The sequence below is a fragment of the Rhincodon typus genome, chromosome 20, assembly GCF_021869965.1.
Source record: "Rhincodon typus isolate 14 chromosome 20, sRhiTyp1.1, whole genome shotgun sequence".
NCBI classification, from domain to species: domain Eukaryota; kingdom Metazoa; phylum Chordata; class Chondrichthyes; order Orectolobiformes; family Rhincodontidae; genus Rhincodon; species Rhincodon typus.
In genome coordinates this window covers 18,345,065-18,366,427 of record NC_063351.1, presented here as the reverse complement: position 1 = coordinate 18,366,427, position 21,363 = coordinate 18,345,065, and the positions used below count along the sequence as shown (strand labels likewise).

The window sequence follows — 21,363 nt, the reverse complement described above, 5'->3', positions numbered from 1 at the left end:
AAATCATTGAACGGTTTCAAATTAGATATCTTTCTTAGACCTAAAGAGATCAAAAGGTATGGGGCAAAAGCAGGAGCAGGGTACTGAGTTGGATGATCAGCCACTTTCATATTGAATAGTGGAGCAGGCTCAAAGAGCCATATGGCCTACTCCTGCTCCTATTTACTAAGTTTCTATGTTTCCGTGACACAGCATTAGGCAGTTTTGGAATAATCATCACTCAAATAATATGTTCACATATTACAAGATGTGTTAGTACCTTTAAACTGCTAAAGTTGTGCTTTTCCCCACTGGGACAATATTTTGAAGCTTGAAAATTGTCATCACCTCTCAGTGAGACTTGACAGTACAGGTTGATGTGATGGGGGAGTGGGAGAGTAAACCTGAAGAAATGGCTGGGGCCTGTGAGAACAGGGGACTGCCTGTCAGAGCAGATAAACTCAAACTCAAACACAGCAGCTATTGCCACATCATGACAGCACTTCTGATTACAAGAGCCACACCAGGGGTGATGGTATACCGGAGAGAAACCAGAATCAGATATTCTTGCTGTTGATATTCAGCCACTGTATTCTACACCCCTTCCAACAATTGGTGAATTAAGCAGTGTATGGAATCCTTTGTTCCCTCCACATCATTGGAATAATTTTAATACAGTACTTGGGAGTGAAAACACAGAAGATACAATATTTGGATAAGTAAACATTTTTATTACAGTTTTGTAATATTTTATCATCGTTTTATACATCAGGTAAATACTTCTACCTACTGCGCTTTCTGATCCACATTTATGACATTCTAATGTCATTCTACACTCAGATTGAAAAATTATTGGTCCAAAGTATTTTGGACTGGTGAGGTTGAACTAGAACGTACTTTATGGATCAACTGTGTACTGATTTCTAGCAGCTTACAGTGCAAGAGGATAAACATTTTGTGTAGCAAAACTGCATAGCGGAAGATTTAATACTTTGCCTTTCAATAGACTAAGTGACAATTAGATTTGGTAGTCCATAAAGGATGAAATTAAAAACAGTTTGCTGATTGTGTAATTCTTCTGAATGATTGCTTGTCTGTGAAGTAGGGTGTCTGGATAAGGAGTCATCTTCCACTGCAGGGAAGAAAAAGCATAGAGATCTTAAAAAATGTAACCAAGCACATTATCACAACTTAATTGAAATAGATTCACATTTACTCCCAATAAATATGTGGAAATAGATGGTAATTAAAATGCCTGGATCAACAGTTATTAGAAATACACTAAAATATCATTGATAATCATGGGATGATAAATACTGCATTAAAGATGTAACGATAAAATTCCATATGTTGGCAGTCCCCACTCCTTCAGCATCAACAGGATCCAGCCAAATCTACTGACATTCTGTGAGATGAGGTATAATGGACATTTGCAGGGCACCTGAGCTCACTTTGGAGGGACCCATTCTGGAGTTGGAGTCTGGAGACAAACATTAGAGGTTTTTTTTTTAAAGCAACACCTTGACACAGAAAGCTGTGTTGACATTATCTTCCAATTTCAGAGGGATGCAGACAATTTCACCCTACATTTCTTTTTTATGCGTGCTTCCACAGTGCTAATGGTGGCTTAGGGAGGGGCTACCCTGGACTCCACAAATATCTGTGCATTTTGGGGTCAAACTTTGAGTTTGCACTGAAACTCAAAGAAGCAGTTAATGCTGAGTCTTGAGATTCAATGAGTTACAGTAACACCGTTTACATTTTTTTAATCATGGCTTTTCTCTTCAGAGAAACACATTGATGCTTGGGTGCTCAGGTTTCTGGTCTGTGTGAACAGCAGGCAGGCACTTGAGATGAAATAGAACTCAACGAGTACCTACATATCCTGTGCAAATAAGACATCCTATCAATGCCATTGTCAATTCAATGTTTAAGGCACAATTATAGCACAACTTATTTAGTTCAGGCAATGTTGTTCTCTCAATGGCCTGGTTACCCTAAGCCATGACCTCCATGCTTTCTGCACCAACCCCTCCCCACTTTCTTTTCAAATTCAATAATCCAGTCGGCACTGTCTCCATTTGTTAACTCATTACCAGCATTGGACTGTTCTTTCAGGCATGACTTTATGAAAAATAATGAAAGTAACTAACTTGTGATGGATTCCTATAGTATGAGGCAAATGGGTTTCCAAGTATGTCCTTTGTGGATTAGATGCCCAATAGCCTTGTCCTGATCTCCCAGCGAAGCTGCCAACAGGATGGCAACAATGGGAGTTGCAGGAACAAGCAGTAAGTTAAATCATCAGGTACTTGTTCTGACTTTGTCTGTAATTGTCAGCAACTAGTTCTATCTGTGCATTGGAGAATAGGAAAATGCACATCATTGAGGTGAGATGAAGTGCTAATAGCATGCAAATAAATGCAAATAGACCTCTCGCCATTTACTAATGAGATTTACGTCAGGCCCTTCAGACTTGGTAGGTAAATTTGTTTTTTTCCTTAGGTGACCATTCTTATCGACTTGCCCTGCTACCTTCAGGGATCTGTGGAAGAGGACTCTAAGGTCTCTCATTGTTCATCTACACTTCTCAGAATCCTACCATTTATTGTGCAATCCCTCAGTTTATCTGTTCTCCATAAATGCATTACTTCATTTTTCTGGCTTAATGTTCATTGGCACTTGTTTTTCTGACCAAACAATCTATTGATATCTTACTGCAGTCAACAGTTTTCTTCCTTTCAGTTAATCACACAGCTAGTTTTCACAAGCTTCTTAATTATACTCCCAATATTTAAGCTGAAATTCATAACTATAACAAATCAGTACTGAGTCCTATGAAATCCCACTGGAAGCATCCAATCGCAATAACACCCATTGCCCACGAGGTTTGTTTTCTATCACTGAACCAATCAAATTGATTGCTTTCCCATAGATCTACAAGCTTTTACGTTTCTGAGCAGTCTGCCATGTGGGACCTTGCTAAAAACCATACCAAAATTCATGTATTATATTTCCTAAACACCTGTTCAGAGATGCTATATTATACCTCTAGAGTAGGTGCGACTCGAATCTGGGCCGGTCCCCAGCAGAATCTAGATTTGGGAGTCCTACTGTTTTTCTTTGAAGAAATCAATATATTTGTTCCGAACTGTCACCATCGCTTCCTTAAATGTTTCCAACGGCTCTGAAACTGATTAATCTTCAAGCAGCTATTTCCAGTTCAGTTTTGCAAAATCACATTTTAACTGAGTAACATTTGCCCTTCCCCAATTTAAAACTTTTACTTTTGATATATCTTTATCTTCTACCACAACGATTCTAGATCTAAATGTATTGTAATTATTGTTTCTAAAATATTCTTTCACTGATATCCCTTTCATCTGCCTAGCTTTATTCCTTGAAACTACATTCAGAACTATCCCTTCTCTTATTTGTCTCACTATATACTGCCTTAAAAAATTCCCAATGTATTTCAAGTATTCTGCATCCTCTATACCTTTCGAACTGATTTGCACCTAGTTAATATTATCTATAATTGCTGCTGTACAGGTTCTCGCTTCTGAACAATTTTCCTGACTGCTTTAGGGTCTATTGTACAGCTCCAGCAGTGTGGTTTTCCATTTTATTTTTGTTGCTTAGATCATTCCTAATACCTCATTTGAGACCTTTCTAGCATGTCCTGCCTCATAGCTACCATCATTTCTTCAAATAATATTGTAATTTCTTCTGCACTTTTATCCTCCTCTGTATTCTTATGTTGAGCTGCCACTCTGCCTTTTCCAGAGATATATTTGTTCCTTTTCCTTTTCCAGTGATATCATACATCCCAGTCTCTATTAGTGCTTTCAGCTCAGTTTGCTTGTTAGACTCCTTCCTTTGACGTATATGCCAGTAATCATTGAACAACTTCCTTTTACCTACTTTCTAGACTTTCTTTTCTTGACCTCCCATGTTCACTCTCAAATTTTCTGACTTGTTAAAATTTTGTTTCACCCCTTTCTGAATCTACAGTCAAGTTTCCATCCCTGTGCCAAGTTAGTTTAAACCGTTCCACCAGCACTAGCAAAACACCATATCGCAAGTCCTGGCCCTGTGAAAGTTCAACCTATAGAAATTGTATATTGATCCTATCTCCTCCTACACCAGTCCAGATGCCCCAGAAACCTAAAGTCTTCCCTCCCACATCATCTCCTCCGCCACATGTTCAGTCGCATGAGCCTCTGATTTCTGCACTCATCAGTTTTGTAAAGTAAGACAACAACTGCTTACATACCTAAAGCATCTGAATTCTTAGCAGGCAATTGATTATCATTTGCAGACTCATTTCCTGCTCCAGATTTGATTATTTCAAGAATTGTCTGGCCAGTTGTTTTGCCAACTTCCAACAAATCTAAAAACAAACATGATCATTAATGGTTAAAATCATCACTCGTAGTGTATTCATACGCTAACAATATTAACACGTCCAAAAATAAACTCAGTAATCAACATGGCTCATTAAAAGCTTATAATTTATAGTCAGTGAAACATTAGAAGTAGTTAACATACTCAGAATAATGCTTGACATTGGAAAATGCAATTCTTGGCACTAATATTTACATTTAATCTAAATGCAAACCAAGTAAGGGTGAGTGATTGCTTTTTGTCACATAATGTCAGGAATACCTTGTACATATTCATGCAGCGTAGTTTCAAAGTCATCCATGAAGTAAAAATAATGCAGTTCCTACTCTTAAACGTGTTAATAATATTGCTGTTTTTACTAAAATTGATAGAGACTTCTTTTCTTAAGAAATTTGTATAATTATCACACATAAATTTACTCTACTGGTTCCTCAGTGCACATAGGAATTTGATCATAACTTTTTTTATACATCTGTGGATTCTAGGAGCTGGTAAGGAATGCACTAGATTAGTTAGGCGAACAGTTTCGAGGAAGGGTGAACACTTGCAGAAAAACTCAGGGGGCCTGTTTTTAACCTTAAATACCCATCAGATGAGCTCAATTTCTCCATACCCACTGGAAACCTGCCAAGGACCACTGAACTTGGAAGGTGACTCAAATAGCACATGCAACTACTCAAAACAAGTGGGTTGCTCATTTATAAAGTAACTAGTAAAAAAAATTCATTCCCAATTTTAGCTGATGGAGAGAGAAGACTTGTTCAGCAGCAGATCCACTGAGTAAAATCTAAGAAAATAGCTTCATTAAATGGAGTGACATGGCTAGAAGCAGCATTTGATGGGAGACTCAATTGTAGGAGATCAGTTCATTTAGATCCATGTGCTGTTGTGATTGGAAGATTGCCAAGATAGTTCTGATCTTTGAATTTGTCTTTGTAGCATTTTTTGATTCCCTTGCCAAGGATATCAAGTGAGAAAATGCTACAAGTGGTTGTCGTGAAGGGAGTGTTGTAACGAAATACTGATATAGTATGCTTTTATGTGTGGTCATAACTAATGTAATGGAATAGAGGGAGTTTTCAGAATGCTTACAGGGGATAGGAGTTCAACAGAAAGGACTGTTGCTATGAATTGCTGGGAGAGCTGGAGAAAAGAAGACCTGCACTGTCACTATTCTTGAGATGGTTGAAGTCTTTCTGACAGGTCTTAACGGTGTTGCCTTGTAGCTGAGAATCTCTCTTCACATAAGGTAATCATCATGTCTCAGGATCTCCCTCTCACTGGCTGGAAGGAAAACTTCCCTTCTCACTCTGATCTATTCTAAGAGGACCTCCTAGGAGGCTGCAAATGAGCATGGGCTTCTACGTAATTTATCTTTGAGGAGTATCTTCCTCCACCATCAGCAACAAAATAAGCTAAAAGCTTTCAGAGATAGTAGGAACTGCCGATGTTGGAGAATCTGAGATAACAAGGTGTGGAGCTGGATGAACACAGCAGGCCAAGCAGCATCAGAGGACCCTCCCAGACCCGAAACATCAGCTTTCCTGCTCCTCTGATGCTGCTTGGCCTGCTGTGTTCATCCAGCTCTACACCTTGTTATCTAAGCTAAAAGCTTTACTAGGTCTCTAAAGGCTAGGAGGAAATTATATCCCTGGAGTGGACAATTTGAGATTTATAGCCGAATATAGTTCAGTTTCAAATATTATCATGTATTTGAGATTTATAAACACCTCAGAATCCAACTTACTGAAAAATGTTCTCAGAATTAAATTCAGAGGGATAACCAACTAATTTTCTATATTACACTTACAAAGAAATTTGACTGGCATTGCATTAAATTGTTAACTTCAGTCCCCATAGAGTTCACTATTTTGCAAATGTTCAAATAACTCAAAATCAAAGGACAGGACAATGGACAGAAGGGGTGGGTTGTCGTGTTAGTAAGAAATGAAATTAAATCGACAGCAAGAAGTGATGGAATCACAAGGTGTAGAATGTATGTAGATAGAGTTGAGGAACCGCTAAGGGAAAAAGACCCACCTTGACAGAAGTTGCATACAGGCCTAGCAGTAGTCAAGATATGGGGAAGAAAATAAATCAGGAGATAAGAAAGGCACTATTACAATAATCATAGGATCTTCAGTATGCAGGTGGACTGGGAAAATCAGGTTGGTAGCAGATCTCAACAAAAGGAATTCCTGCAATGTCTATGAGATGGGTTTTGGAGTAGCTTGTGGTTGAGCCCACTAGGGAGTAGGCAGTTCTGGATTTGGTGATGTGTAATGAGGCAGACGAATTAGGGAGCTTAAGGTGAAGGAACCTCTAGGGGGCAGTGATCATAATATGATAGAATTCACCCTGCACCTTGAGAGGGAAAAGTTGGAATCAGAGGTAACAGTATTACATTTGAGTAAAGGTAACTAAAAAGACAAGGGGGGTAGGGAGAGCTGGCCTGATTTGATTAGAAGGAGAGCCTGGCAGGGAAGATGGTAGAGCAGCAATGGCAGGAGTTTCTGGAGATAATTTGGGAGGCACAGCAGAAATTCATCCCAAGAGGAGGATGAGGCAACCATGCCTGACAAGGGCAGTCAGGAAGATCATAAAAGCAAAAGAAAAAGCATACTATGTGAAAATTAAATGGCAACCCAGAAGATTAATATAGACTTGGGTAGTGCTTTGGAACAGATGGACCTAGGGGTTCAGTTACATAATTCTTTGAAGTTTGCATCATGTATAGCCAGGATGGTTAAAAAAGGCATTTAGCACGCAGGCCTTCATTGAGTACAGGAGTTGGGAAGTTATGCTCAGGTTGTACAGGACATTGGAGAGACCTCTTCTGGAATACTGTGTCCAGTTCTGGTCACCCTGTTATAGGAAGGATATTATTAAGCTGGAGAGGGTTCAGAAAAGATTCACCAGGACATTGCTGGATATGGAAGGTTTGAGTTATAAAGAAAGGCTGGATAAGCTGGGACCTTTTTCATTGGAGTGTAGGGGGTTGAGTGGCAACCTTATAGAAGTTTATAAAGTAATGAGAGGATTAGACAGAGTTAATGGCACTTGCCTTTTACCTAGTATGGGGGAATTTCAAGACTGGATGGCATATTTTTAAGGAGTTTGGAGAGAGATTTAAAAAAGACACGAGGGGCAAAATTTTTACACAAACGGTAGTTTGCATGTGGAATGAACTTCCTGACGAAGTGGTAAATGTGTGTACAATCACAACGTTTAAAAGATATTTGGATAAGTACATGAATAGAAAAGGTTTGCAGGGATATGGACCAGGAGCAGGCAGGTAGGACTAGTTTAGTTTGGGATTATGTTCGGCATGGACTGGGTGGACTGAAGAGTCTGTTTCCGTGCTGTATGGCTCTATGATTGGGAAGCCTTTAAAAACCAACAGAGGATAATTTAAACAAAAAATGTGGGGTAAAATGAAATGAGAATAAGCTAGAAAGTAATATTAAAGAAGACTGCAAGAGTTTTTTTTTGAAATTTGAAATGTAGGAGAGACAAGAAAGAACATTGGATAGCTGGAAACTGAGACGGGAAAAGTTGTAACAGGGAACAAAGAAATGGGGGAGGGACTGAATAGGTACTTTGCATCAATTTTCACAGTGGAAGACACCAGCAGCATACTAGAACTTCAAGAGAGCCAGGGGCAGAGGTGAGGCTAGGTTACTCAATATATTTAAAACAAAGCGAGATTCTTGATTAGTAAGGGGATCTAGGGTTATGGGGAGAAGGTAGGGGAATACGTTTCTCAACCCTAGCTATGACTGATTGGCAGAGGAGACTCAATGTGCTGAATAACCTAATTCTGCTCCTATATCTTATGGTCTTATGATGGGAAGGACTATCACTGAGATGGCATGTGCTGATAGCCAAAATGCTATGGGCTTATTATTGGGCAGTTGAGGTTGTAGTGGGCCAGTAATTAGAATCCTTGGAATACTAGATTGCTGGCATGACGCACTTTATGAAAATGTCTCAGGATTGCAACCTCCCCAGTTGTCTATAACACCTAAATTCTGAGGCCCTCCAAGTGGTCCAGGAAGTTGATCCGAATGTTCCAGCTTCTTTTCTGAGTCCTATTCACCATCCTCGTGTAAGGATGCCTTATAATCCATGATGTCTTCTACGGCCAGAACTTGTCCCCCCTACCGCTTGAATTTGTGCAAGTTGTAGCAGATATTCACAATTAGCGGGAGTCTGACTGGTGCATACTGCAGAATGCTACCTGATTAGTCCAACCATCTAAATCTCACTTAAACAAATGTCTGTTCTTCTCAACATTGAAACAAGGGTTCCTCACCAGTTTTATCAGCCAACTATTCAGTAGATACCTTAGTAAACTGAGAATGTATTCTGCTCATGGGATAGAGCTCATACAACTGCAGGATCCATTGTGGACCATATGACCATTAAAGGAGTGAAATCCCTTGCAATTCAGGAGTGCTTCTGCCTGGCCACTGGAACCCTGGTGACCACATGTGGTAGTCAATAATTTCTTGGACTTTGGGCAATCCAGTCATGCCTCCAGAGTCTACGGATCTATCGGATTGATGTCCACAACCATTGTAAGCTTGATGTTGCTGCTGGTGCCTGGGAGATGCTGCATGTGTCTCCACTTGTAGCATGGATCAAGTCTGAGATGAAGATATTCAGGTCCACTAACCTTAAGAGCCACCAGCATCTATGCAAGCAATTGGAATTGACCTATACCACCAGGTTGCATTGAATTGTCAACTGTCTCTCTGAACTGCAGTTGCTGTACTCACCGACACCCTAACAAATGCGAGGCACAATAACTTTAATCAGATGGCAAAGGGGGGTTTTTCATTTCACTCGCAATGTCCCATCCATGATGCTATTTCTTGGTATGATGACTTTAGAAGATGTCATAACACGCTATTGTACACCCCTGCCCCACCAGAGGCCACCTGTTTTGACACTAAGTCACAGCCTCTGACTGAAAACCAAAGGCCATGGATAAAATTTATTCTTTGTTCATTTTCATCAAAATTGATGCATTTTATAGATCAAAAAAACGAATTTTTATTCATGTCATTAAATTTAGGAAGAAATATTTCAAAGTTGGGTATGGAAGGAATTCATATCCACAATTTATTGAGTTGAAACAACTCAAGCTCTCTTTATGTAAGACTTTTATAGTTAGCAGAGACAAGAGACAATGTCTTTGCATCTCCAGTGAATAAGGTGCCAGTTCTCAAGTGTAGTCTTAGATAGTCTGCTGCTTTAACTTGGCTGTGTGAAGGGGACAGGGGAATGAAAGATCACGTTTGTTGAAATTAACAGTATACTTCATTCCAGTAAGATGAGAGATCAAACATCAGATTTAAAGCAGGTATTAGGAACTTGCGTCTAAATGTGGATAGTGTATACATAAATATTCGGGACTTCTGAAGCCAGAGGCTAGTGCCAATAGATCAACACTCCCAGTTGCTGCCGAATGCCTACACAGAACAGCAATGACCAATGCTAATCAAATGCCCATGTTTCTCCTGGCTTGCAGCTGCAGTGGGGCAATTTGAAAATAGTTCCAATCATGATGTTTTTTCAAAGAACACAATTCAAACACCTGATTGCAGGGTGGACACAAATGAGATGGAAAAGCGTCATTCCAGTGGTACTAAGATTGTATTCAAGATACGGGGACATAGTTCTGAAAAAATTCTTAAATCTATTTTCATTAGAGTTAAGAATATTGATAAACCTATAAGAGTTATTCAAAAGTAGAAGAATTAAAGGAAATATGCTAAGAACTTCACACAATATGACAGAATTAAAGAAGATTTTATGAACCAAGCTTCACATAAAGTATAGGAGTCGGGAGCTGTGCCTTTTTTTATTACATGGAATTAGCTTTGCTTAAAAATGGAATATTAAAGGTTGTGCAAAATAATTGTAATGCTTACTTTTTGCAAGTTTATTAAATGTTTTGGCATTGTCGTGAAGTGTACTATGCCATTGATTCATCATAATGGAGCGAACTCCAGTCAGGCTTAGGAGTATTGCTGCATCCATTTGTTTCTCTATTGACAACTGCATTGCACTACAAAAAATTGAAGAAAAATTGAATTAGAAAATACATGGATAATGACATAGTGAGGGAAAAAGTCTTTTTAGACCAAGGAGAGCAAACTGTTCACAATAATTCCTCTTAACTGTCCAAGCAAACGTTGCATGCTGCTCCGGCGGCAATCTTTATGTTGTTATTACTGAAAATTAAAATAGTTTATAATGCACCTCTAGTTGTGCCTCAATATCCTTCATGCTATCATTGACAAGTGAAACCATTCTCCCACATCCCCAGCCAGCAATTGATAAATCAGTCCATGATTAAATTTTACTGAAGATCTTTGTGGTGCTTCTTAATTCAACAGCTTCGGGCAATTACTGATAAGGCAAGGCAGGATCTGTCTACGGTAAGCTTGCCACTTGCATAATTAAAGGATTCAATCTGGAAAACTGTGTCAGAATAATGTTGAGTAAGATGCATGTAGAATTGGTTGTAGATGCTCATTGTTCTGTATATTCCAAACTGCAACAATGGCATCTATTTGACAATCTAGGATAATCATCCTGATATGTCCCATACACAAAGCAGGACAAATCCACAAAGCTAATTACTGCTGGAGAAAAAGCATGAGATTGGCGAGAGGTAGTGATGCTCGTTTGAAGAGCCGGTGATGAATGGCCTCCTTCTGCACTGTAAGACTCCTGTGATTCTTCCCCATTGCCCTACTTCTGCTCATCTAAAGTGATGGAAGGGGTCATCACAAGTTCTATCAAGCATACTTGCTTGGCAATAATCTCATCGGGGAAGGCAATGGCCTAGCTGTATTATCGCTGGACTGCTAATCCAGAGACCCAGACAATGTTCTGGGGACCCAGGTCTGAATCCCACCACGGCACATGGTGGAATTTGAATTCAATAAAATATCTGGAATTAAGAATCTGAAGATGACCATGAATCCATTGCCGATTGTCAGAAAAACCACGTTCCATCTGGTTCACTAATGTCCTTTAAGGAAGGAAATTGCCATCCTTAGCCGGTTTGGCCTACATTTGACTCCAGATCCACAGCAATTTGGTTGACCCTGAACTGCCCTCTGGGATTAGGGATGAGCAATAAATGCTGCCTAGCCAGCAATGCCCTCATCTCATAAATATAGGAAAAAAAAATCTGCTTGCTGATGCTCAGTTTGGGTTCCTTCAGGGTCACTTAGCTCTTGACCTCAGCACAGCCTTAATCCAAACAAAGGAGCTGAATTCCTGTGGTGAGGTGACAGTGGCTTCCCTTGACATCAGGACCACATTTGACAGAGTGTGGCATCAAGGATTACAAACATAACTGGAGTCAGTCGGAATTGGGGGGAAATTCTCTGCTGGTTGTAATTATAGCTAGTACAAAGGAACATGATTATGGTTATTGGAAGTCAGTCAATTCATCTCCAGAACATCTTTTCAGGAGCTCCTCAGGGTCGTATCCTGGGCTAACCATCGTTGTCTGCTGCATCAATAACCTTCTCACCATCGTAAGTTCAGAAGTGGGGATATTTACTGGTGATTGCATAACGTTCAGCACCATTGGCTCAGATATGAAGCAGCTCCTGTCCAAATGCAACAAGTCTTGCAACATCTCCAGGTTTGAATTGACAAGTATTATGTGACATTCTTGCCACACAACTGCCAGACAATAATCATCTCCAATAAGACCAAATCAAACCATCACTCCTTAACATTCAACAGTATTAGCATTGCTGAATCCCCCACTATCAATATCCTGGTATTTCCATTAACCAGACATTGAACTGGACGAGCCATATAAGTACTGTGGCTACAAGAACAGATCAGAGCCTGGGAATCCTACAGCAAATAACTCACCTCCTGACTGACCAAAGTCTGTCTATCATCTGCATGGCACAGTTCAGGACTGCAATGGAATACTTCCCATTTGTCTAAATGAGTCCAGCTCCAAAATCACTCAAGAAGCTCTACACCATTCAGGATAAATCAGTCTGTTTGGTTTCCTCCATCAATGATTCCAACAGCAGCAGCATGTACTATCCACAAGAAGCACTGCAGATATTCACCAAAGCACCTTCCAAACCCACAACCACTTTTATTGAGGAGGACAGTGGTAGCAAATACATGGGAACACTGCTGCCTGCAAATTCCTTTCCAAGAAATATATCGCTGTTCCTTCAGTGTGACTGGGCCAAAATGCTGGAATTTCCGCCCTAACAGCATTGTGGAGTACCTACAGCAAATGGACTGTCTTGGTTCAAGAACACAGCTCACAGCCAGCTGCTTGAAGACAACTAGGAATGGGCAATAAATGCTGGTTCAGCTGATGATGCCCAGATCCCATGAATGAATAAGTTAAAAAGAACAAAGACTGAAATTGGCAGAGTTTTGGTCTCAGAAAATCAATGGATTTGGGTAGAAAAGTTCAGTTGAGGTAGTTCAGCCATGATTGTACTGAATGGCAGAATAGCTCAAGGAGCTAAAGTGTTTACTATGCTCTTGTCTTGCCTTTGGTAGTAGATTAAATTTCAGGCAGTTAGTGTTGATCATTTAACTGTAGCTACTAGTCTACGTAAAATTGAGGCTTTGTTTCTGATGGGGAAAGGAGGTTGCACACAGCCTCCAGTAAATTTGCATTTTAAAAAATGCAATGCATAAACATTCCAAATGACACATGTTAGTGCAATTCTATTCACGTTTAAGAAACATAGACAACTTTTTTAACTACGTCAAATTTTCAAATGCATTACCTCTTTGGTCTGTCCAGAATGGACTGATGACGAAAACTTTGACATGTTTGAGCCAGATCCAGAATAATCATTAACTGGCATTCTAGGTAAACAGAAGTGACATGATACAAGTCAAACTATAAGTTGTTAAAATGCTGAAAGTTAAATGTATGTTTTATTATACAATCTGTTAGTCGTTTTATTCTTTCTTATACTACCAGTGCCTATGCTCACAAATACAATCTACGCCAATACTAGACCTTACAGTTTCAGTCTCTCTTAGTTAAATTGCAAAGTGGGAAATGATGTTGTTCTATGCTGATATGATGAGCAGAACCTTTGTTTTGGGATAGTGACCCTGATGTTATGCAAATTGCTAGATCCCCACCTTGTCTCGTATCAGTATCAGATAGCCAATGCGGTTTCTGTTGGGACAGTCTATCTGATGTCAGACATTACATTTACTGTCTAGTTGAGGATAAGTGGGCAAGCTCCCAAAATCAAAGGATCAATAGGAGGGCCTCCACCATTGACTAAATTGCAGCCTCACCTTCTGGAAGTGGTAGTTGCCAATGCCTGTAAAAGAAAGGACACCTCCAGGGGTATTAAAAAAAAACATAAATATGACAAAACTGCTTGGGTATCATTATGAAGGAGCAGCCCCTTAACTGAACAAACAACGGCTACAGTTGTGGTCCAACTGTTAGTAAGGGGCATTCCTAGTGGGATGGAGGGTAGCTGCTTCATTCACCCTCTGGTTGGTTTTGTCTTCAGTGGTGAGCCTGGAAGCTCTGGAACATTCCAACGTTTCAGGCAAGAACATGCCAGCAACTGGAGACTCTCTATCAATTTTTTGGCTTTCCTATCTTAGTCTTGCCACTAAAAGGAATTGAAAATTCTACTCTATGAATTCCACAAGAAACATAACCCATGTACAATATCACTTCAGTGATTCAAGCAAAGATGCAGCTGAGGAAACTGCATCAGTCACATGGGAACTTCAGTGGAAGTCAGTGAAATTGCACAGGAAAATCTCAATATACAAGATTTTAAAGGGACTTGAGAGGGTGGATGCTGAAAGGTTGCGTCCACTTTTTGAAGGGTGTAGGACCAGAGGGCATAATCTCAGAATCTCAGAATAAGGCAGATTCATATTTAAGACAGAGATGAGGAGGAATTTCTTCTCTGAGGGTTGTTAATCTGAGGAATTCTTTACCACAGAAGATGGTTGAGGCTGAAACATTAAGTATATTCAAGGCTAAGATAGACAACTTTTTAATCAGTAAGGGAGTCAAACATTATAGGGATAAGGCACAAAGTAGAGTTGAGGATTACTAGTTCAACTAGGATCTCATTGATTGGTAGAGCAGGCCTGATGGGCTCTTACGTCGTCTGGTCTCAAATATTTATCAGAGAGAGAGAACTGCATGAGCTCCTGATAATGTTCTTGGTGGTAGTTGAAGTCATGGGGCTGAATTTTATCAAAATGCAAGAAGTTCCAATGACCAAATCAGTGGGCAGCAGGACATAATTGTGAATTTGGCCTCTAGTTTCCAAATAAGTGCCAGAAAGTGTGGGAGCCAATCAATAACGAGTGAAGCTGCTGAAATGGGTGCACCATATTTAAAGGGAAGGCAGCACTTACAACACTGGTATTGTAAAGGGAAGGGAACTGAAAGAGGGGTTCTAACTAAAGGAGGCTATGTCAGGGTGGTTGGATTTACAGAAAGGTGGTTGCAAGATTTAGCAATGCCTCTCTGGCAGTGCTTCTGAAGGCAGCAAGTGCATGTTGGTAAGAGAGAGAGGTGCTCTTTCCAGTTGACTGAAGGGGAAGTCTAGCAAGCTTTACCAAGAGGCCTTGCTGGAAGTCACATAGGGAATCAACTGCCAAGGAGCGGAACTTTAAAGGAGAAGCCACTATCTGAGACAGTGTCACATCATTCTAACAGACCCTCTCCAGCAGAGACAGTCTCAGGTCAGTGGGCATTAGTTAGAAAAGGTGGAACCAGCTGGTGAGAATGGCACAGAAGTGTGCATGCAAGCATTCAAAGGAGAAACAGAGAGATGCAGTCAAGGAGTGGGGAATACTTCAGTGACATTGAGTTTCTTGTAGATTGCAGTTCCTGGAGTTTTCATCAAAGTGGCAGGTGCTGTAACAAGGGCATGACATGCGTAGGCATCTGTCAAGCCTTCCACATGCACACACAAAGGAGTAGTGGCACCCACCTCTCTGGCTTGAGTGCAAGGCCTTCTCCATTGAGAGAATGACGACCAACATGTAACATTACATCCAATGGATACATGAGATGTGAGTATGTGCTGGCCTACACACAACTGCCTCAGCACGGAACTCTGTGGAGGAATGCATCTAAAAGATGGACACAAAATACCTTGACCCATTCTCATGCACTCAACATGCAGCAAGGGCAGTGGACCTTGCTAAGGTGGCAGAACAGGTGTGTGAAGCTCATGGGTACTCCTTTCAAAGTGCTAGTCGTGTTGATGATGGCTCAACAACATTGCATCAAGCCATGACAACAGAAGCAGCTCCTGCACAGGTAGGGTGGACCTATGTTTTACCATTCTAGGTTTTAGGCATCCAAAGGACATCCAACAATGTCATCTGAAGCCACAAAGCAGAAAAGCTAGCAGACTGTCTCCACTTCAGCTGCATGTGCTGGATACCACAAAGTATAACCACTTGCAAGTGTTCATGTAAATCCAGATGACTACACCTTGGTTCAAACACTAAATGATATTTTGATGTGTAATATGAAAAATTTGTAATAATATATCAAACAAAAAGTCTTGCTTTGCATTAGATATCATCTTGATTGCTCATTTCAGCATTAGTGGGCTGTTCTGAGCTGGTGCTGTCTTGGGAAAGAGGTGATGAATAGGTCTGAATTGGAAATGGGTAACGGTGCACAAATGCCCTAGCTTAAGGTCATGATGGTCTGATTAGCAGGGACGAGAGAGGTCAAAACAAAAATAATTTAAAAACCTACTATGACAAAGCATCATGAATGCATTGTCATGCAAAGCAGCCAATTCACAGCTGTCTGAGGGACCGGAAAATTTTAGCAATTTTTATGGACTATTGGTGACATACAAATGCTTCTAGTCAGTTTGAGTTAAAAGAATGAGGCTGAACTGTTGCAGATGTGTTCAGCAAAATGTACATTACCTCAACTGGAGGTCCCCATTACTGTTCCTGATTTATTTACAAACAAAATGATCAGTGAAAGCAAAAAGGCATGATAGTATTTTAAATGGTATCATAATTGTACAAGAGAACTGGATACGGAGAGAAACTTTTCCTCAGGATAAATTTATTGAACTGATATTTTTTCTTCTGATATTCAGTCCATTATCTCAAAGTGCACCTTTTGGGATAAGGTGTTACATATAGAATATGCAAGCCTTCTGTGCCATGCATCTTAACATGCCCTGCCAGAATTTAAACTAGCATGGATAGGAGAGATCCTTGTCCTACATAATTTCTTTTGTATAAAGCAACTAGAAAGAAATCACATGTTACAATCAGAACTTTCTGTTAAAACGTTTGAACTGTAACTGACATGAGAAGAATTCTAAGAAATTTTAATCATACAACTCAGTATAACAAGACTAACTGTACCTGGAAGATTCATGGTAATGATTTTTGAAGGTAATACATTTGCAAGAAAACGCTCTGTTCCATAAAAGACAAATGCATTGCAACTTTTTAGCATTTCTTCCCAATCTGCATGACTGAAAGAAGTAAAATACTATTGATTACTCAATTGGAAAATTAAAATGCAAAACTTGAAAGGTAAGAGTTAACAGGAATTCAGAAAATAGTTATAATGCAACTCGCTAAACCAAATATTTACTGTACCTCGTCAGGAAGAATGTGTCTAATTTTGGAGGATAATATATTACACTCAACACTCATACTTTACCAAATATTCCTACTGAAAAAGCCATAGGCTGCAATCAACTTTTCTTTAAGAATTCAGAAAGTTAATCTCATTGCCAGACCTTGCACAAATGAAGAGTGGTAATCAGTATAATCTTTTATTCATTAGAAAAGTGATGGAAGGGATTGTTCAAAGTACTATCAAGCAGCATTTACTTAGCAATAACTGCCTCACTGATGCTTAGTTTGGGTTTCTCAAGGACCACTCAGCTTCAGATCTCACGACGCTCCAATCATAGACAAAACAGCTCAACTCAGGAGGTAAGGTGAGAGTGACATCAAGGCTGCATTTGACCAAATGTAGCACAAGGAGCCCTGGCAAAATTGAAGTCAATGTAAACTTACCAACCTCTAATGCTAAGTAGATTTTTAAAACATGCTCCTAAAAATGCGGTCTGAATCTTCTACACAGTGACAATACCAAGCGCAGTGCCTTGGCACACAAAAATTCTCTCCAACTGACACAGACATTTTTCTGGGATCTTTTCGGGGGACAACTTCTCCATTCATTGGAATCACATCTAGCACAAAGGAAGATGGCTGTGGTTGTTGAAGACCAATCATTCCGTCCCAGAGCATCCCTCCAAGAGTTCCTTAGCAGAGGGGCCTTAGACCAACAATGTTCAGCTGCTGCATCAATGATGGAATACAATTCTCCATCATAAGGTGAGCAGTAGCAATGTCTGTAGATCACTGCACAATATTCACACTGTTTGAGACTCCTCAGGTACCACAGCATATGCAGCAAAACTGGAGCAACGTTCATGCTTGACCTAATAAGTGGCAAGTAACACAAGTACTGGACAATTAACACCTCAGAGAATCTAACCTTCATCACTTAGAATTCAATGGCATGGCCAATTGTTAAATCAGCATAAGGGGCATTACCATTGACCAGAAGCTGAACTGGGCTGGTTACAGAAATACTGTGATTACAAGAACAGGTCAGAGGCTTGGAATTCCGTGGTGAGTAACTATCTCCTGACTCCCAAAAGTTTGGTCACTGTCCTCAATGCACAAGTCAGGGGTGTGATGAAATATTCTCCATTTGCCTCAATGAATGCGAATTTAACAACACTCTCTAGAAGCTTGACAGCATCCAGAACAAAACCACTAACTTGATTAGCATATATACACAAACATTTTAAACATTAATTCCTCCCAGTACTGAATTACAATGGCAGCCGTGCATACCATCTACAACATGCACTGCTGCAGCTTACCAAGTAGCTCCTAAACACACAACTCTTACCATCTAAATGGATAAGGGCCAATGCTTCATAAGAACTTTACCATCTGCAAATTCTCTGGCAAGCCATTCACTATCTTTGGTGTTGGAGGAAGACAGGACATACTCACTCCCCCCAAACCCTTTGGCAACAAAAGTGAATGAATGTGATGGGTAGTTGCATGATAGATGGATTAGGTAGACGAAGTGGACGGCTGGATTATTGGGTAGGTGGGTGAAAGAGGCGAGATGGTACTGGGCATCACGATTTTAAATTGTCTAACATTGTCCAGCTAACTATCCAGGTAAGTCCTGTGTAGCTGTTAAAAATATGCTTTCTGCAGCAAATAATTTGCATCAAATGCAATAGTAACTACAAAGGCAAATAACATGGAAAGGAACAAGCAACAGAGCAGAATTGAAAATGTAATTGAGCATTCTTTTGGGACACTCACCTTCATTATTGCACCTTTTGACAAAACTCAAAAAAATTAAACAACTCAACATACCTTGGGACATATTCAATACCCATGATTCCATGCCAGTGTGCTGTGAACTGTGAAGAATATTTTTCTATAATGTCTGTCATTACTTTCACAGGACTGAATGCTCCTAAAAAACATAGCAATTTAGCTGAGTATAGTCCAATTCTAATTATTTTTTAATAGTGTGTTTAATAATTTTCAGATCACAGTACTCAATTTGATTCATGCAGACATACAAGTAGTTCATCTTAAATATAAGATTATTTCAGTAATTATAGATACTATAGGTAAAGATTGGTGCAGACAATTTCTTGTGACTCAACTTTTAGGAAAAAAAAACTATTTCTAAACAATCTCAAGCACAGCTACCCAATTAAATAATACAACAACATGCTTCAGCCTCAAGCTTAAAAGAACACTGGGACTATGTCAATTTGACAGGCTTCTATTTTCTACTGTCTTTCAATTGTTCTTTATGGATGATGGCTACACAAGTGAAAGTAGATCTTCCCAACTAAATATTAGATAACATAGAAAGTTTACTCAGAATGATCCAGAATTCAGTGCTTTTACTATATTCTTTTTTATTGGAAATTCCAGCATTTTCAGTTATTTCAGACTGACATCATGAACAAAGACATTTTAAGCTGTTCTTACTCATCCCCTGTGGCTTCTGGTGTATACTCATTTTCGGCTGTAATATGGCCTCTTGTGTACAGCAGACTGGTCTACTTACATGACTATCCCTTGTTTTTTGCAGCCAAGATAAAATTCATACCCATTTAGGCTGAAATGAATGAAACTTTAATCTAATTAACTAACACTTTTCTTAATAGTTATAACTTATTTTTGTATTAAATGTGTCGAGTACTGGTCTGAACACTTCAGGCACTACGGTCCACTTAGTTTAAAAACCAATTAAATCTCAATTAAGTACTCTTAGAGAACATCTGCAAATAAACTTGAGGTAATAAGAACCACCTCAAAACATTCCAACATTAACTGACATTTAACTAATTCGTTAATAGTTATAATAGTTATATTATTTCCAAAGAAGGACCTAAGTAGTACCCTAAAAACACAGGGAAAGTTATCAGCTAAACATTTTAACTGTACTTTATTAGAAAGCTCATAAGAAAAACCAAAGGAAATCAACAACTAACACATTTGACTGCTTCACTAAATGTTTTTGTCAGGATTTCAAATTATGATGGATGTGATCAGATGTGGGGTTCCTCTGTTGCTTTGAAACCCAACATACCAGACTTGCATGTGAATGCACATTTAAATTCTCCTTACCCGAGTCACTAGTTTCATCATAAGGATCTACAATATCTGACAAATCCAATTAAGGTTAAATAGGAGAGGACACTTCCACTTCCACCCAACAGCTTACATCAATCTGCTTGCAGGATATTGGACACTGTCTTCCCAGATGTCCAATAAGCTCAGGTATTCTAGCAGCAGTGTGAACATGTCAAATTTTTGTTGCCAGTGTTTTAGTAATCATATCATTTCAAATGTTAAAATTAATCATCTTAGTTGTGAAAAAGAAATTACAGGATGATGTTTCATTCTGCTTTGGATGCTATTTTAGAAAACTCAGGGCAAATGGGATCTCCTTTAGCCAGAGTGTTATAAGTAAATTTGACCATCAGTCACCCAAAACAATTGGAACAAATGGAATAAAGGAAACAATTGAATCTATAATTTTTTTTAATCAAACTTTAGAAAAGGCATGAAAGTGAGGAAAGAAAAAACACTTTTATTTGAAGTCTTTTGAGATGAAGAAGTCCAACTGTCTTAAAATAATGGCAACCTGGTAAAATATTGTCCCCAGCTGGAGTCATACTTGGTACAAAGAAGAAAGGCTGTGTTCGTAAGAAGCTAATCAGCTCAGAACATCAGTACAGAAGTCCCTTAGGGCAGTGTCCTTGCCCTGCAAATCTTAGATGCTTCATCAATTACTTTCTCCCAATCATAAGATCAGAAATGAAAACATTTGTTGATCATTGCACAAGTGTGTTCATATGCAAGACTTTGTTGATAATTCAACCTCGTATTTGTGCCGCACAAGTTCCAGAGTCATGAGTCACACAGCACAGAAACAGACCCTTCGGTCCAACGAGTCCATGCCAAACATAATCCTAAACTAGACTAGTCCCAGCTGCCTGCTCCTGTTCCGTGTCCCTCCAAACCTTTCCTATTCATGTATCCATCCAAATGTCTTTCAAACATTGTAATTGTATCTGCATCCACCACTTTGTCAGGAAGTTCATTCCACACACGAAACACCTTCTGTGTAAAACATTTGCCTCTTATGTCTTTTTAAAAATTCTCTCCTCTCACCTTAAAATGTGCCCTCTACTCTTGAAATTCCCCATTTTAGGGAAAAGACAATTACCATCAACTCTCTCTATACCTCTCATTATTTTATGAACTTCTATCAAGTCACATCTCAACTTCCAGCCTTTCTTGCTAATTCAAACCTTCCATACCTGGTAACATCCTGACAAATCT

The 21,363-nt window shown here is 39.4% G+C and overlaps 1 protein-coding gene across 1 annotated transcript in view; it reads right to left on the bottom strand.

The window, feature by feature from the left end:
* Positions 1–689: 689 nt before the first annotated feature.
* LOC109932541 (cilia- and flagella-associated protein 46) overlaps positions 690–21,363 on the bottom strand; it is a 205,298-nt gene continuing 184,624 nt past the window's right edge. Inside the window, exons 51-57 of the mRNA XM_048609174.1 lie at positions 20,143–20,178; positions 18,868–18,970; positions 16,810–16,922; positions 13,191–13,272; positions 10,326–10,462; positions 4,256–4,372; positions 690–1,111 (exon numbers count right to left, since the gene is read on the bottom strand). Of these exons, the coding sequence (XP_048465131.1) occupies positions 987–1,111; positions 4,256–4,372; positions 10,326–10,462; positions 13,191–13,272; positions 16,810–16,922; positions 18,868–18,970; positions 20,143–20,178 (713 nt within the window). The 3' untranslated portion in view covers positions 690–986. The remainder of the gene's footprint in view (positions 1,112–4,255; positions 4,373–10,325; positions 10,463–13,190; positions 13,273–16,809; positions 16,923–18,867; positions 18,971–20,142; positions 20,179–21,363) is intronic.